The following is a 17476-nucleotide window of genomic DNA, read 5'->3' as shown; positions in this document are numbered from 1 at the left end:
AAATCAGCTGTTAACCTTATGGGAGTTCCCTTGTATGTTATTTGTCGTTTTTTCCCTTGTTGGTTTCGATAATTTTTTTGTGTCTTTAATTTTTGCACATTTGATTATGATGTGTCTCGGCGTGTTTCTCCTTGGGTTTAACCTGCCTGGGACTCTCTGCGCTTCCTGGACTTGGGTGGCTATTTCCTTTACCATGTTAGGGAAGTTTTTGAGTATAATCTCTTCTTGGGTCCTTTTTCTCTCTCTCTCATCTCCTTCTGGGACCCTTATAATGCAAATGTTGTTGTGTTTAATGTTGTCCCAGAGGTCTCTTAGGCTGTCTTCATTTCTTTTCATTGTTTTTTCTTTATTCTGTTCCGCAGCAGTGAATTTCACCATTCTGTCTCCCAGGTCACTTATCCATTCTTCTGCCTCAGTTATTCTGTTATTGATTCCTTCCTAGTGTATTTTTCATTTCAGTTATTGTATTGTTCATCTCTGTTTGTTGGTTCTTTTTTCTTCTAGGTGTTTGTTCTTTAATTCTTCTAGGTCTTTGCTAAACATTTCTTGCATCTTCTCAATCTTTGCCTCCATTCTTTTTCCAAGGTCCTGGATCATCTTTACTATCATTATTCGAATTCTTTTTCTGGAAGGTTGCCTCTCTCCACTTCATTTAGTTGTTTTTCTGGGGTTTTGTCTTGTTCCCTCATCTGGTACAAAGTCCTCTCCCTTTTCGTTTTGTCTGTCTTTCTGTGGCTTTCCTTCCACAGTCTGCAGAATTGTAGTTCTTCTTGCTTCTGCTGTCTGCCCTCTGGTGGATGAGGCTATCCTCCACTGATACTTTTCTAAAAAGCATTTTTATTTTTGAAATTATTCCTTGGCTTGAAAGGTGTGTAAAGTTTATACAGCAGGAAACAATAGCCTAACTAGTTTTTAAAGTGAATCTGTGAGCCCCAGTTTCCTAGAAAGTGGTTGTCATAGAATCATGGATTCTTAGATTTGGGAAAGACTTTTGCTTGAAAGTGTTTTACAACATCCCTGTGAAGTGGTGATTCACTCTGCTTAAATTTCTCCTTTATCTTGTTTTCCTTGTATTTTAAATCCATATCTGAACCACTGTTAACAATTGCTTTTCCCTTACACTGAGCTCCAGTTTCATAATTTCAACTTTACTAAATGTGATTCTACTCCATGGGTCTACACTCAAAACATTGTACGATTGACAGTGTTTATATTTTTGTTCCGTTACAGATTATTTACTTTAATGTAAAATAGTATTTTGTTCGCAGCTTTTATTTAAAAAGTGGCACTGTTCTCAGTTGGTGATGTATTCTTGGCAGTTGAAAGCAATAGGAATGTATGGGGTTCTTTTGTCCTTGTTAAGTAATGGCACAATGGATCTGTGTTTTATTTAAACGTTTTCTTGGTATAATGCTTACATATTTGTTTCAAGTTGTGCGTAGACTAAAAACTTAGGTTTTCAAGCTCTTGTCAATATATTTAAGTAATAGCTATCTCTATTACAAGTTTTGATAAATTTGCTTACAAATGAGTCTACTGTGAAGACTGGTCCTATTGCCAGTTTTTGCCCTCTCTCCACAAATTTGCTAGATCTTTAAATAAATTTAGGTATTTTGTTTTCACTTCAAGATTACAATTTCAGAATATGTTTAACATAAGATATATAGTTCTCAAAATATACTTAATATGCATACATCTTATAAAAATTGTCTATTAACTTTTTTTTTTCCAGGGTTCATTGAAAAATCCTTAGTGATATTGACATGTTTCAAGTGACATAAATTAGCCAATGACTCGGAATGATGGATTCCCCGAAGATTGGAAATGGTTTGCCAGTGATTGGACCAGGGACTGATATAGGGATATCTTCACTCCATATGGTGGGGTATTTGGGAAAAGTTAGTGAACTTATTTTTTGCCTCAGTGCAAAGTTGGTTTTTTTCTCTCCTATTTTTAAGACTTAAATTTGGTTTTAATTTTACCAGTTAATTTAAAAAAAATTGTATCTTCCACGGAAATCTTACAGTAATGGCGAAAGATTGTTCTCTGTTTACCTCTCTATGTTTTATTGATATGTAAAAGTAGAAATAAAACATAGACCGTATAGTTTACTATTTGAAAATGTTGAACATATTTTCAGTGACAGTTGACATTACTTTTTTTCTTGCAGATAAAACTGATGCTATTTTTAACACTTAATTTAATATTTAAAACTAGAATATATTCTTTTTGGAACAATAGCTGTATTAAAGCCTATATGCATTTCTTTTATTTGCTGTCTTTAAGATATCTTGCCAGGACACTTCTAGGTAAAAAGTGTACATTTTTTTTCTGGTTACTTTTCCATTTAACTTTTTGTAATTTTATACAATCTAGGAATGTCTATATTTTAATTTACTTTTTTTCTCTTTTAGAATTATGATTCATCTAAAGTACCGTCAGATGGGTATTGCCCTGCTTGTAGGACGAAGGGAAAGTTAAAAGCCTTAAAGACTTACCGAATTAGTTTTCAAGAATCTGTCTTTTTGTGTGAGGACCTGCAGGTAAAGTATTAATCTTAGATGGTATTGAAGTTTTCGCCTTTTGCTTTTCTCTTCAGTGTTTAAATTTGTACTCATTTTGTAGTTTTTAGATTGTATGTTTTTAACATGTAGTTAGTCTCTAGATCTGTCTGGTATATAATTTTAAATATTTTATTTTGCCACTTGATTTCCTGAGTTATTACATGAAGATGTTTGTTTTTATCGTCATTAGACTTGTGAGAAGAGAGAATATGTTTCAAGATTTTTTTTTTAAACCTTGTGGAGGTCCTTTTAGCTGTTGTTATTCTCATGTGTTATTTATTAACTTTGGCACTTATTGAAAAGGTTATTAATCTCTAAATATTATGTACTTAAGGCTCTAAATATCTTAGAATTATAGTAATTTGTACCCACTGGCACAACTTTTTACACAGGAGCTCGTTAAATTCCATAATACTCTATATTTTACTGTACTTGACAACTTATGAAACTGTCATATACATACTTAATTCTCAAAACTTTGCAAGGTAGGTATTCCCATGTTATGAATAAGAAAACAGATGCAGAGGGTTTAGGAACACAACATCTTCATAAAGCAGCAGAGCAGTGATTGGAATACAGTCTTCTCATGTCAGATATGTATTATTCCAGGTAAACTAGCAGTTCATCAGAATCACTTGGAAAGCTTTTAAAAAATTTCTGGATCTCACCTAGATGCTTATTCAATAGAGTTGGCCCAGAATTCTGTAGTTTTATAACTTTTATAAACTGTCTGATGATCAGCCAGTTTTGGAAAATACTAGACTATATTATACTGTTGGTGGTAGATACTTTTGTTGGGTAACACTTAAAGAAAATTTCAGGTATTCTTACAAATAGAAATAAATTATTTTTTTGCATTTATGCAATAAATATTTATTTGTGTGTCACCATGTTGGCACTGTTCCAGATGGTAGGATACAGTGAATAAAACAAAAATTTCTTGCTCTCAACAAGGCTATATTCTAGATTGGGAAAGAAAATAAAAAAGGAAAGCATACTTTTTTGTGTGAGGTAATGAAAAGTGATGTAGAGAAAAATAAAGCCACAGGGACTGGAGTATCAGAGAGTGGGTAATTTGCAATTTTAAATAAAGTATAGGAGGAAACTTAATTGAGAAAGTGACATTTGAGCAAAGATCTGAAAGAGATGAAAAGGAACAAGTCCTGTGGATACCTGAGGAGTGAGCCTTCCAGGTGGGGAGACTAGCAGATACAAGGTCCTGAGAGAGCGGAGGCTGCCTGTCCATGTTTGTGCTACTGCAGAGAAACCAGCAGAGCTGGATCGGAGTGAGTGAAGCAGAATAAGGGAAGATGGGATGGATCCAGTAAAGCCTTGTAGGCCATTTGCTGGCTTTTACTATGAAATAAAGAACCATCGTAGGGATTTTGACAGAGGAGTGACATGATCTGATTTTCATGTTGAAAAAAATGTGATGGGCAAGATCTGAAGCAGGGAAATGGTTGGAAGGCAGTTGTAGTATTCCAGGGAGAACAAGTAGTGGCCAGGTTGATGAGGCATGGTTGGATTCTATATGTATTTTGATAGTTAAAAGGATATGCTGAAAGAGTGGGGTACATGGTAGGAAAGGGAGGAATCAAGGATGATCCCCAGATACTTGGCTTGAATAATTGGAAGAATGGAGCTGCCGGTTGCTGAACTGAGAAAGACTTTGGGAAGAGGAAGATCTGGGGGAAAGATGAGATCAGGAGCAATCAGGCTTGAGGCATCTATCTAATAATTGGGTATATGGAGTAAACAGTTGGATCTATGTGTCTGGTGTTAGGTGGAGAGTCTAAGATTGGATATATACATTTGGGAGTCATCAGCAAACTTACATGAACTTACATGTTCAGTAAGTAATTGAACCATGAGGCTGGGTGAGTTTACCAAGAGTGTGGATAAAGAGTTGCAAAACTGAGCCCTGGAACACTCCAGCATTAAAAAGTTTGGAAGGTGAAGGGGAACCAGCAAAGAAGTGAGAGACATGGAGAGTGAGGTAGGCGTAATCTCAGGAAGGAAAGTATATTGTCCTGGATGTCAAGTGAAAAATGTTTAATGAAGGAAGGAATGATTTACTGTCAATTCCAGTGAGAACTCAAGGTGGCTGAGGACTCAACTCACCATTGACTGGAGTGTCATGGGGGCCCTTGCAGGCCTTGATTAGAGTGGTTTTGGTAAAGTAGTAGTGGTAAAAGCCTGATTGGAGTGAGTGATGGAAAATGGGAGAGGAAGAATTGAGAAATATAGACGTGAGGTAGTACCTGGAGGGAAAAGTTTTACTTCTGTTTGTTTTTAAGTTGGGAAAAATAGCAGCATGTTTGTATGCTGGTTATATCCAGTAGAGAGGGAAAAACAGAAAGTGTCACAGAATTGCTGGAGGGATATCCCTGGAGCAAATGACAGGCTCTGTTGCACAAGGGGAGGGCTTGACTTTAGGAGACTTGACAGCTCAGCTCATCTGTAACACCAGACTCTACAGAGTTTACTAATTAACCAGCTCAGAATAAAGTTGTAGAATTGTGAGCACTGGAAAGAGAGAAAAGTAAAACTTACTGATTCTAGAAGAAAATTACTTTTTTCCCTCTTCTGAACAATACGTGATATTTCAGTAGAGTTCTTTAACCAAGGACTACCAGAATAGCGAAGTCTGTTCTCAGAACAGTGGTTTTAACTATTATGGTTAGATGTGTTTTTTGCATTTTTAGTTTTTGAAGCATTCTTTTTTAAGCAAGGAGGAAAAAAAAATAACCAAGACTTTCAAGTATATACTTTGTAAATGTAAAAAAAGAACTTTAGAGGAATTATTGATCTAGTTTTTAGAAAATATTTTAATCATCAGTAAGAGCCCAGTGTATTTTATGAAGTACATTGGTTTACACCAGGAGTCAGCAAACTCTTTGTATATTACCCACTGGCTAAGAGTGATTTTTGTTGTTGTTGTTTTTAATTAAGTAGGGGTGCTGGTGGGATGTGCACACCATGATTTTGACTCTGCTTGAGAATGGTAAAGGTTTTTTTTAAATTTTTTGCCTTTAAAAAGTAAAAAATTTTTTAATTGTTAAAAAAACATAAAATTTACCATCTTAACCTTTTTTTTTTTTTTTTTTTGCGGTACACGGGCCTCTCACTGTTGTGGCCTCTCCTGTTGTGGAGCACAGGCTCCGGATGCGCAGGCTCAGCGGCCATGGCTCACGGGCCCAGCTGCTCCGCGGCTTGTGGGATCTTCCCAGACCGGGGCACGAACCCGTGTCCCCTGCATCGGCAGGCGGACTCTCAACCACTGCGCCACCAGGGAAGCCATCTTAACCATTTTTAAGTGTACAGTTCAGGAGTGTTTGCTGTATTCACATTGTTATACAACATACCTCTAGAACCTTTTCATCTTGCGAAACTGAAATTCTGTACCCGTTGAATAACAACTTCTCTTTGTAGCCCAGGCAACTACCATTCTACTTTGTCTCTATGAATTTGACTACTCTAGGTACCTCATATAGGTGGAATCATACAGTTTTTGTCTTTTGTGATTTTACTTAGCATGATGTCCTCAAGGTTTATCCGTATTGTCGCATATGACAGGATTTCCCTTTTTAAGGCTGAATAATATTCTATTGTATGTATATACCACGTTTTCGTTATCCATTTGTTTGTCCCTGGACATTTGGTTTGCTTCTACCTCTTGGCTATTGTGAATAATGCTGCAGTGAATATGGGTGTGCAAATATCTCTTTGAGGTTTTGTTTTCAACTTTTTTGGATGACTCTGAATACAAAATTACTGCTATTGATTTTTAAAGTGTTCTCTGTCTTCTGACATGTGGTAGGACTAAGGAAATAATCTCAGGGTATAAAGTTGAGGGTCAAGTTGTTAATTGATGGTGATCGCACAGCTAGTTGGTAACAGAAAAATCAAGAACTTGTCCTATTAAACTAAAGAATTTCGAAGTAAGTACAATGTTATGCATATAGTGTTCGCTTGTATAGAAAATGCTATACTTTAAATGAGAGCATTTCAGTTAGTTGTTGCTGTGAAGTGAACCATCTCAAAACTTAGTCACTAAAGTAACTTAATGGCTTCACTTATGATTCTGTGGGTTGACAAGGCAGTTCTTACTCTTCACATACTGTTGGCTGGGACAACTAAAATGTACACATGGCAGACTGTGGATGCTAGCTGCCAGCTGGGAACTCAACTCAGGTAGTCAGCCAGGATCTCACTTCTTTTCCATGAGCGTCTCTCAGTGAGGTTAATTGGGACCCTTACAGTGTGATGGCTGGGACTAAGAAAGATTGTGCAGAAAGAGGGCTCCAAGAGGGCAAGCCCAACAAGCCAGTGCTTATTGAAGCATGGGCATCCTGGTTGCTAATGTCCCGTTAAAGCTAGTCACGTGGCCAAGCCTGAGGCTGTGTGGCAGGGGGCTGACTGTACAAGGGCATGAGTATCTGGAGGTATATGGTTCTTTAGTTCACTAGAGGCCACCAAGGGAGCAATCTCCCATACTTGTGTAGAAGAAAGCATATTTTAAATGAGGGCACACGGTATGTAGACTTCTTGCATTTGTCTTATAAAATATTTTACTAGTTTTCACACTTAGGGAAAATTCATTGATTATTTTAGTGATTTGTTTACTCTTGATATTTGCCTGAAATTGTGTTCGTGCATGGTGACGTTATTAAAATTCAGCCAGTTTGATTCTTACACCCAATATGGGTGTAAAATTGATATGCTGATGTGCTCTCAGATTAATACTCAGTTTCAAAACTGAGAAGCAATACAGATTACTCTGCAACTTTTTTGGTTTGAAAATACTTTTCTAGTTTTTAATGCCATGCAGTGTACCTGTCTTAAAAAGAATAGTACACTCATAAAATGTTGGAATTTTTAATTCACTCAACATTAGATTCTTTATTAAAGCAAAATTTTGTATGTTTTCCTTGCTAGCTTACTCTAGAGTAACTCAGATTAAACCCTTGATTGTTCAGATTAACTAGGAAAAATTACTCTTTGGGGACGAAATTTTTGATTAAATAGCTGTTTATCCCTGGTTCCTTCAAATTTAGATTGATAATATTGTAAACCCTCTCAGGTCAAAGTAATGCTAAAATTTTGTACATATTTTTCATGATGTAGAATCTGTGAAGTTAAAGCTTGAGCTTATTTGAATTTTTAGTTTTTGTTATTTTTTCTTTCTAGTGCATCTATCCCTTGGGCTCTAAATCACTTAATAACTTAATTACTCCTGATTTGGAAGATTGTCACACTCCAAATAAGCCTCAAAAAAGAAAGATCGTGGAAACCAACTCTAAAGAGTCACCTCTTTTAGCAAATGCCAAAAAGACTAAACATCATAATGGTATTGATGGTGAACAAGTTTTGAACAGTAAACGTAATGAAGAAGAGTATGATGAAACCTCATCAGACTTACCTCGTTTACTACACGGTGGTCAACAGAATCCAATTAGGACAACTGATTCCTTGGAGCAGAATGAGATTTTGGAAGCTGATATTGTTGACATGGCTGCTGAAGAAGATTCTACTGTGGTTGATGTTTCTAGAACTGGAGGGACTGCCCCTCAAAATGAAGGATGCGCATCTGAACTGGAAATGCCGTTGGAGAGCAAGCATACCTCATTTTGCCAGACTTCATGTGTCCAGTGGAAAAACGCATATGCTCTCTGTTGGCTAGACTGTATCCTGTCAGCATTGGTGCACTTGGAAGGGCTGAAAAACACTGTGACTGACCTATGCTCTAAAGAGGAGTCTGTGTTCGGTCAGTTGTTTACCAGGTATAATCAAGCCAATGAGTTTCTGCACACCAGTCAGTTGGATGGAGTTAAAGGTTAGTAATAACATTTTATTTCTCTTTAATTTTTGAAGAGGTTAATGTTGACCGTTGTAGCACGCAAAAAGATGCCATCAGTAGCTTTTGTTTTACGTAGAACCTCGGAGCAAGGAGCATAGGGACCGAGTCTGTCATGAAGGTTGAGTGAACACCAGTTGTGTTATCATGACTGCCCAAAAGGCAGTCTTTTTCAAAAACTAAGAGTAAAGAATAAAGAGGCTATGGCTGTATCTTAGCTGTCAGGGTAATGGTGGTCAACATAGAGTACATCAAAGTACAACTTTAAGTTTTTGAGTTGCCGTAAAGCAGAATAAAGAAGTAAATACAAACCATCCATAATCCCACAACTCCCCCAAAATCTCTTTTCACAGTGAGGGCTGTATTTTTATTTTCTATAAAATAGGATACCCATGAACCCAAGATAAATTAAAATATTTCCAGTGACTTGCATCTACCTATGTGTTCCTCCACATCCCATCATCTACCTCCCCCAAAGTTAATCATTATCCTGAAATGTGTTATATCAATATGTGTTATATCGTTTCTTATTTTTTAATAGCTTTTCCTACATCTATATGGCTAAGCAATATATTGCCTAATTTAATGTTTTGAACTTCATAAAAAAAGACATACTGTACAGTATTTCTTCTGGGACTTTTTTTTTTTTTATAAAGATTTATCTATGCTGGTTGTACTGGTTGTATTTGTGTTTCATTGATTTTTGTTGCTATATGATATTTCCAGTTCGTAAGTATATCAGTCTGTAAGTACATATGTGTATTTATTCATCTGTCATTCGGTTGTTTTTTGCAATTGTAAATACTGCTGCTGTGACTATTCTTAGGCAAGTCTCCTGGGGCACAAGAGTTTTTCTTGGATATACCGTAGGATAGACTCTGAGTTCAGATTTACTAGATAATGGCTAATGGTTTTCCAAAGTGGTTGTACCAGTCTACTCCCATTAGCAATGTAGAAGAGATTTTCCTAATCCATATTTCCTCCCTTGGTTTTTTTCACACGTGGTGATTTTTGCAATTTGAATGATATAAAATGGTTTGTGGTCTTGATTTGCTTTTCCCAGATTTTAAAGAGGTTGAACAGCTCTTTGTATGTAGATTGACCCTCTGTTCCCTCTGTGAAGCCTGTTTGTGTCTTATCCCTGTTTGTTGTATTGTCATGTTCTTATTGATTTGTGTGAGTTTTTATATGTCCTTGTTGCTATATTTATTCAGACAGGTTACTGAATCTCCCACTTTGTATCTCATGTTTCTACTTTTTTAAAGATATCTTTTGATGACAGAAATTGTTAATCTTTCCTTTTATAGCTAGTAATGTCTGTGGTTTTAAAAAGAAATGTTTCCTTTCTCCAAGATCAGAAAGTCATTTACCTCTGTTTTCACTGAGAAGTCACAGAGCTTTGCTTTTTACATTGAAATTCTTAGTTCAACTGGAGGTAATTGTGTCTGGTATGTGGTAACGTTTCATTTTTTTCCATTGCATAGCCAGTTTTTCTAGCTCCACCTTTTTCCTCAATTGATCTGCCATGCCCCCTTTGTCATATAACATTCTGTGTATGTGTGCAGCTGTTCCTTAACTCTGCTTTGTTTTCTTGGTCACTTTATCTGTCCCTGCACCAATACCACACTTTTAATTATTAGGGCATTTTAGGTCTTGCTGTCCTCATCTTTATTCAACTTGACTTTGATCATGCAATCTTTTATATAGATCTTATACATTGTTTCCCCATTGTTGACTATTTTTCTGTCTCTGTACCAATGCCATACTCTTTAATTATTATGGCTTTTGGGGTTTTGGTATCTGGTAGGTGGAGAATCCTAACCTTTATGCAGTTTGACTTCGGTTGTGCAACATTTTACTTTATTAGTATACTCTTATACATTGTTTCCCCATTGTTAACCATTCAGGCTACTTATCATTTTTTTTTGCTGTTATGTGTAAATACCATGGCAGATATCCCTGTATCCTTTGAATCCATTGCTGATTATACCCTAGAAGGGATGTTAAAATATTTATATAAAGGGTAGCCCCCACTCACTGCAACTAGAGAAAGCCCATGGGCAGCAACAAAGACCCAACACAGCCAAAAGTAAATAAATAAAATAAATAAATTTATATTTAAAAAAAGAAGGGGATCCCCTTGGGGATCCTTTAAAAAAAAAAAGAGTCTTTCTAAATGGCTTTCCAGAAGGGTTATACCAACATAATAATTCCATTTTCATATGTAGAAATAAACATCCCAGAACACTGTAATCACCTTTGTGTAGAAACGTTTAAAAAGTTGTAATTTTTTTAGATAAAAAATATTTTGTTTCAATTTGAGTTTCTTTGAGATTGAAGTTTTTTGCAATTTCTAAAATTCAGTTTCTCAGAAGCATATTTGCTTCTGCCTTTTCTCTTTATTCCTGTTTTGTATAATTATAGAAACCCCAGTACTGAGTTGGTGACAGTTGTTTGTTGTAAAAGAACATACCTCATTCAAATTTTGACTTGAATATTAAATTAATATTAACTTTTAATTTTAATATTATATTAATTTTTTACAAGATAATTGTAGTTTTTACAATATAGTTGTAATTAACATTTGTTCAAGCTACATTACTTTGGATTATAAGTTTTCTCTCTTCTTCAGTGTGGTCAAATAACAAAAATTCTGGTTAATGCTTACTTCATATTACAGAAGACTCCGGATGTTTTCATAGTGAAACATATAAGCAGAGTGTGATCAGGCTGTATGAATTATTTATTCGTAAGAGATTTGAGTGAAAAGATCTGTTTGTAGCTTAAAAGTAACTAGAGTCAGATGCATATGGCGGTTTTTATTCAAAATAATTTTCTTATTAATCTTAGGTAGTTTTCTGCCAGAGTAATTGCATCTTGAGGACTTTTACCCTAAAGAAATGATGAAAAACATGGACAGGTGTGTGCCCAAAGATGTTTAACATGATAGTATTTATAATAGTAAAAAAAGAAACAACTTAATGTCCAACAATAGGGAATGGCTAATAAAACTATGGTTCTGTCAGAGTGTAATTACTAGCCTGCAAAGTTTTTAATGAAGCAGATTTGTGTAAAAAAAAAAGCAGAATGTAGAATTGTATGAAATGTGATGATGTCATTGAAGGCCCTTCAAAAGACATAGGAGGAGGAAAACATACCAAATGTTAGTTTGGGAAATAATCATGACTGTATTAAGACTCCTTATAAATTTGTCTGCTCCTGTGATCTAGTTAAGTCCAGTAAAAGTTAAACAGAGAGGATTAAATGGCTAGATTTTGTCTCTAGCATAAGTAATAATTTCATGAAAAGAGAGAGCTTCAGCTGCTTCAGAGATGGGCAGAATATCTGGAAGTGTGGCTCTTTAGCCAGGCCTCAAAGACTCGCACTGAGATTTTACTCAGGCAGAATGACGTTGAGCCAGGCAGTCAGTACTAATATTGTGCTGTTAACACCTATTGAGGGAATATATGGTATACCGCAGAGAGAGGAAGAAGAATTAGGAATTTTGTATTTTCCATTTTTGTCTCTGCAAAATTTGTTGACTCTGGTAAACGTTCATTTTGGTAATGTCTTAATTGTCTGTAGAAAGAAATAGGTTGATGAGAAATTGATAATGTTCTGTATTTTATTGTCAGATGGAGATTGTAAAAAACTTCCTTCTGAAATATTTGCAAAGATAGAGACGTGTCTGAATGAAGTCAGAGATGATATTTTTATTAGGCTTCAGCCTCAGCTTAGGTGTACATTAGGTAAGTAATTTATGGAATTGAATTGTATTACTCATCTACCATAAAGACATACGTACATCAAAAGGAAACATAATACTGTTTTATTACTTGGGATGATCAGATTCTTGGAATCTGATCATTTTAATCACTGGTTAAATCATTCGTGGATGGAGGTGTTCTATATAAATATGTAGGCATGTGTTCCACCCCTTCAGCATGGATGCGATTCTCAGAACCAGCTGAATACTCACGGGATACACCAGCCGTTGCTTTCCCAAGACTGTCCCCCAGTAGACTACTCCAGCGTTTTCAGCCTTGACTGACTGTGTATTAAAAAAGCACCTAGGAAGTTTATAAGTAAATAACTAGTGCTGGGAGCCCATTACATAAGAATCTCAGGATGGAGTTCAAGTATCAGTAATTTTTAGAAGCCTCCATGTGATTCTTACGGACGGATGGGGTTGAGAATCTCTGGTCTACACCAACCATAATAATTCTATTTCCCCTGCTAGCGATTGGTTTAGGAATGGACATATGGTACAATTTTAGCCAATGGAATATGAGGAGATATATACTGAGGACCTTTTGGGAAAGTTTTCTTACTTTTAAAAAGGGCATAAGAATGAGACCTGCTTTGTCCTCTATGAATTGTCTTTTGGCCTCTGGGAGCAGAGTGGAACAGGGGCGCTAGAGTCTCCAGGTCTTTATAAATTTTTTTTTGTATTGCAAAAAGAAGCTGGTAGTGATTTTTTTTTTTGAGGGGGTGCCTTTTGTTTTATTTCTCTTTATGTTTTATTTCTCTTTATCTTTTTTTTTTTTTTTTCCCCTGCCACACGGCTCGTGGGATCTTAGTTCCCTGACCAGGGATAGAACCCAGGGCCCCAGCAATGAAAGAGCTGAGTCCTAACCACTGGACCACCAGGGAATTACCATTATTCTCTTTATCCTTTCTTTTTTTTAAGTCTATTTTTTAAAAATTTTATTTATTTATTTTATTTTTGACTGTGTTGGGTCTTTGTTGCTGCACGTGGGGTTTCTCTAGTTGCAGCGAGCGGGGGCTACTCTTCATTGCCTTGCGCGGGCTTCTCATTGAGTGGCTTCACTTGTTGCGGAGCATGGGCTCTAGGTGCGCGGGCTTCAGTAGTTGTGGCACGTGGGCTCAGTAGTTGTGGTGCGTGGGCTTCTCATTGCGGTGGCTTCTCTTGTTGCAGAGCACGGGCTCTAGGCATGCGGGCTTCAGTAGTTGTGGCTCGCGAGCTCAGTAGTTGTGGCGCACGGGCTTAGTTGCTCCGTGGCATGTGGGATCTTCCCGGACCAGGGCTCGAACCCTGCATTGGTAGGCGTATTCCCAACCAGTGCGCCACCAGGGAAGTCCCTCTCTTTATCCTTGTATTAACTCTTCGATTAATGTTGTGTTGTAGTAGCTGAATATATGATACTCCTATTAGTATAATACTCCTGTTAAATTATGTACAATATCAATGCCTTCAAGTTTTTCTCTCAACAAGTGGCCTTTATTTCATCAGACCCAGATAGTGTATCTGGAAGCAGTGTCTTTTTTGCATGGTTGTATCCCCTTATTTCTTTGTCCCACAGTTCTGTCCCCTAGTTTTACTATTTTGTTTTTCATGGACTCCTACATATTTAAGTTTACTCTGTTCTTATAAACTGATTTTCCATATGCCAGATCTTTGGCATTGCCTCCTCTAGGACTAAAGGGCTATTCTAATTCATCATCAGGTGGGATCTCAGATGGGACGCATATTCTTTTTATCAAAGTATGATTTACATATAGTAAAATCCTTTTCAAATGTATACAGTTGTGTTACCATTTCCACAATCAAAATATAGAACAGTTCTATCACCATGAAAATGTTCCCCTGGCTCCTTTATGGTCAGCCCCTTTCCTTACCCCCAATCACTGATCTGTTGGGTGGATACTCATTTCAAAGGAGCCTTTTTCATAAGATTGCCAGAGTGTAGACTGAGGGGCTCCCGTGTTGCATTTTGCAGGTATCATTTCCCTCCTAGAGTGACCTGAGATGTTTTATTCAGGTTCCCTACTCCAGTTCCCAATTGAATTAAAGAGTGGTTTCTTCCCCAGTCTGCATCATCACTCTTCTTATCCCTGCTAATTGTATTTACAAGGTGGCGTCTTGCTCTATTGCTACCTTGGGTCTGGGATTTGTAAATTTTGTGCACTCATAGCAATTGGGCAAGCATACAGCTCTTCCAATACAGTAGAATCCTCTCATTTGTGTTTGTACTACTCAGTCAGCAGTGAGAAGTGCTACATTAGAGGCTAAGATCTTACTAATGAAATCTGTGTTTCAGGGAGCACTTTAGAGTCTTACGATGTATGTGTCCTCATTCTGAATATTAACGTGTATTTTAAAGTACTAAAGAAAGAGAAGTAGAATCTGTATTGACCCGGAATGTTTGTTAAATTTTTAAGATCAGCCAGCCACTTCCTCATTTTGAATATTGTTTTTAAAAAACGCATTGTAAACTGTCCTCTCTGCTCTCCCTCCCCCGTAAACTGTCCTCTCTGCTCTCCCTCCCCACAGTTTAAGAAATATAACATTACAAATACAACTGAAGCCCTTTTTGTACTCTTCCCCAATTCTTCCTTACCTCCCCACAAAGGTAACTACTATCTTCAATTTGGTGTTTTCTTTCCCTTTAATGTGTATATTTCTTTCTTTTTTTAAAAAAGGAAAAAGCTGTTATTGTTATGGTTTCTACTTATTTATGTAAGTGTAAAGAGTAATTTAGCCTTTGAGTGTAGTGTACCAGTGTAAGGATAGACAGACCACTAGAACAGAATAGAAAGTCCAGATCAGAACTCTCCCTGTTTGGTTACTTCATAACCATGATGGAGGTACTGATGCAGGTAGGTGGGGAAAGAAAAGGCCATCCAGGAAACGGTGCTTGGGACAGTAGTTTCCTGATACAGGGGGAAAATAGATCCCTACTTCACACTGTAATTAGAAAGAAACTTCAGCATATTTAAAAGCCTGAACATGAAAAGCAGAGTTGTAAAACTTCTGGAAGAAAATACAGGTGAATATTTTACTGCTCAGTGGGGAAGAATTTCCTAAATAAGATACATAAAAGAAGAGATTGGTGACTGGATTACATTAAAGTTTAAAACCTCTGGGCAAAGGTAGAACAAAGAAATAATACCCAGGATATCTTACAAAGAACTCCTGTACATCAGTTAAAAAAAAAAAAAAGACAAAAACTGATAGAAAAATGGCCAGAAAACATTAATGAGAAATTAACAGAAGAGGAAACTTGAATAGCTAGAGGGCAAGGAGTCACTGAAAAGTTTGCATCCTGGTAATAAACGAGGGTACTTTAGGGCAATATGCAAACTAGGTACTAGGTCCCCATCTTTCAATGGTCTGACTTTTGATTTTTTGAGTTTACAATGATGTTAAAGAGATCAATGCATTCAGTAGAAACTGCACTTTGAATTTTGATCTTTTCCTGGGCTAGTGGTAAGTGGTGTGATACTCACTCGTGATGCTGGGCAGTGGCTGTAGCTCCTAGCCAGCCATGCAATCATGGGGTAAACAACTGATACACTTAAAACCATGCTGGACCCAGACCACCCTTCTGTTTTTCACTTTCATTATAGTATGCAATAAATTATATGAGATATTCAATACTTTATTTTAAAATAGGCTTTGTATTCAATGATTTTGCCCAACTGTATCCTAATGTTAAGTTTTCTGAGCACGTTGAAGTTAGGCTGGGTTAAGCTGTGATATTCAGTAGGTTAGGTGTATTAAATGCATTTTCGACTTAATGATATTTTCAGCTTACAGTATAAAGGTTTATTGGGACCTAACCCTATCATAAGATGAGGAAGATCTGTAGTTGGGTAGGAGTTGGGGATAAGGTACTAGAGGCAAAGAAACCACTTAACTAGGGCTTCCCTGGTGGCACAGTGGTTAAGAAGCCGCCTGCCAATGCAGGGAACATGGGTTCGAGCCCTGGTCTGGGAAGATCCCACATGCCGCGGAGCAACTAAGGCCGTGCGCCACAACCGCTGAGCCTGTGCTCTAGAGCCCGCGAGCCACAACTGCTGAGCCCGCGTGCAACAACTACTGAAGCCCACAAGCCTAGAGCCTGTGCTTCGCAACAAGAGAAGCCACCACGATGAGAGGCCCACGCACCGCAATGATGAGTAGCCCCCGCTCACCGCAACTAGAGAAAGCCCGAGTGCAGCAACGAAGATCCAATGCAGCCATCAATCAATCAACCACTTAACTAATTTAGGCTGGAGGTTCTAAAAATTAGAATTAGGTATTGGCATTATATGTTCTCTAATAGGATGCTTTATACCCATAAAACTTGTAACCAAAGGAAAAATAATTAAGATCAATTTAGGAGCTATGTAAATTATCTAAAATGATCTGTAATCATGTAACTTATTTAACTGTGTTTTGAGCTCTTTCATGATACTTTGATTCATGATACTTTGATTCATTGAAAACTTCATGTATTTTTAGACCTAAAGATTCTATGTCCTCATGAAATACAAATTACTTACTTTTTCACTTAATATTTAGTTACAATAGAGTAAGCATTTAAAGGCTGATAATTGATTACAAACTCATGCTGTACTCTGCACTGTTTATGCATATGATGTTGCATCTGTTCATTTTTAGGAGATTGATTTGTATTTATTTCTGTTTATAAAAAATATTTTATGTTTTTTGTACAAAAATAGCTGTGGGACTGCACCACAAAGGTGACTATTAAAATAGCCTTTGTGACCACCGATATTTATAGCGTGTGCTTAGGCAATAAAACCCACTGTTCTGCCTTTTGGTCATGCCAAGGTGACTCCTCCTGGCTGTGTTCCAGGCAACTGTAGTTCTAGCCCAGGGGGAGAACTGAACCAGGGAAGTGAGACTGTCCCAGGGGAGGGAGAGGATAGAAGAACTCAGGTTCTTTCTCAGGCCAAATCAGTAAGGCAGCATCTAAGCTCCCCGGAGGATAGGAAGGAGAGAAACCAATTGGAGGATGGATGTAAGAGGAGAATATAAATCCTCCTACTAACTTGCTTGCTGGTCTCTAAATTGGAAAACAGAATCCACAGTTGGGTTTTTGTTTTAATGACAACAAAATTCAGATCTTCTTTAGCCTTAAAGTTGTTGAAGTTTAATTTTAATTGTTAAAAGATTAAGAAGAGTAGTAGGTAAGGTGTCTGGAGATTTGAATCTGGTCCTCTAAGCCTGGTTTGTCATACCCTCACCACATGTAGAACAAGAGAGTCAGAATGGAGATGGCTTTTTAATGGTTTTGTCCAGCTC

The 17476-nt window shown here is 37.1% G+C and overlaps 1 protein-coding gene across 4 annotated transcripts in view; it reads left to right on the top strand.

Annotated features, from left to right (window-relative positions):
* The first annotated feature begins 812 nt into the window (after positions 1-812).
* The window catches only part of USPL1 (ubiquitin specific peptidase like 1), a 32461-nt gene continuing 15797 nt past the window's right edge, over positions 813-17476 (top strand). The window contains exons 1-4 of one of the 4 annotated variants that reach the window (XM_027116571.1): positions 813-1898; positions 2415-2543; positions 7755-8400; positions 12057-12170. In XM_027116571.1, coding sequence (XP_026972372.1) covers positions 1800-1898; positions 2415-2543; positions 7755-8400; positions 12057-12170 — 988 coding nt within the window. In that variant the 5' untranslated portion in view covers positions 813-1799. Of the gene's footprint in view, positions 1899-2414; positions 2544-7754; positions 8401-11271; positions 11342-12056; positions 12171-17476 lie in introns of those variants that run through there. The other 3 variants (XM_027116572.1, XM_027116573.1, XM_027116574.1) reach the window with 3 other exon arrangements.

The sequence above is a fragment of the Aethalodelphis obliquidens genome, unplaced genomic scaffold (genome assembly GCF_003676395.1).
Source record: "Aethalodelphis obliquidens isolate GAN/ISIS:26980383/991018 unplaced genomic scaffold, ASM367639v1 scaffold16, whole genome shotgun sequence".
Taxonomy (NCBI): Eukaryota; Metazoa; Chordata; class Mammalia; order Artiodactyla; family Delphinidae; genus Aethalodelphis; species Aethalodelphis obliquidens.
This window is presented reverse-complemented; position numbering and strand designations above follow the sequence as displayed.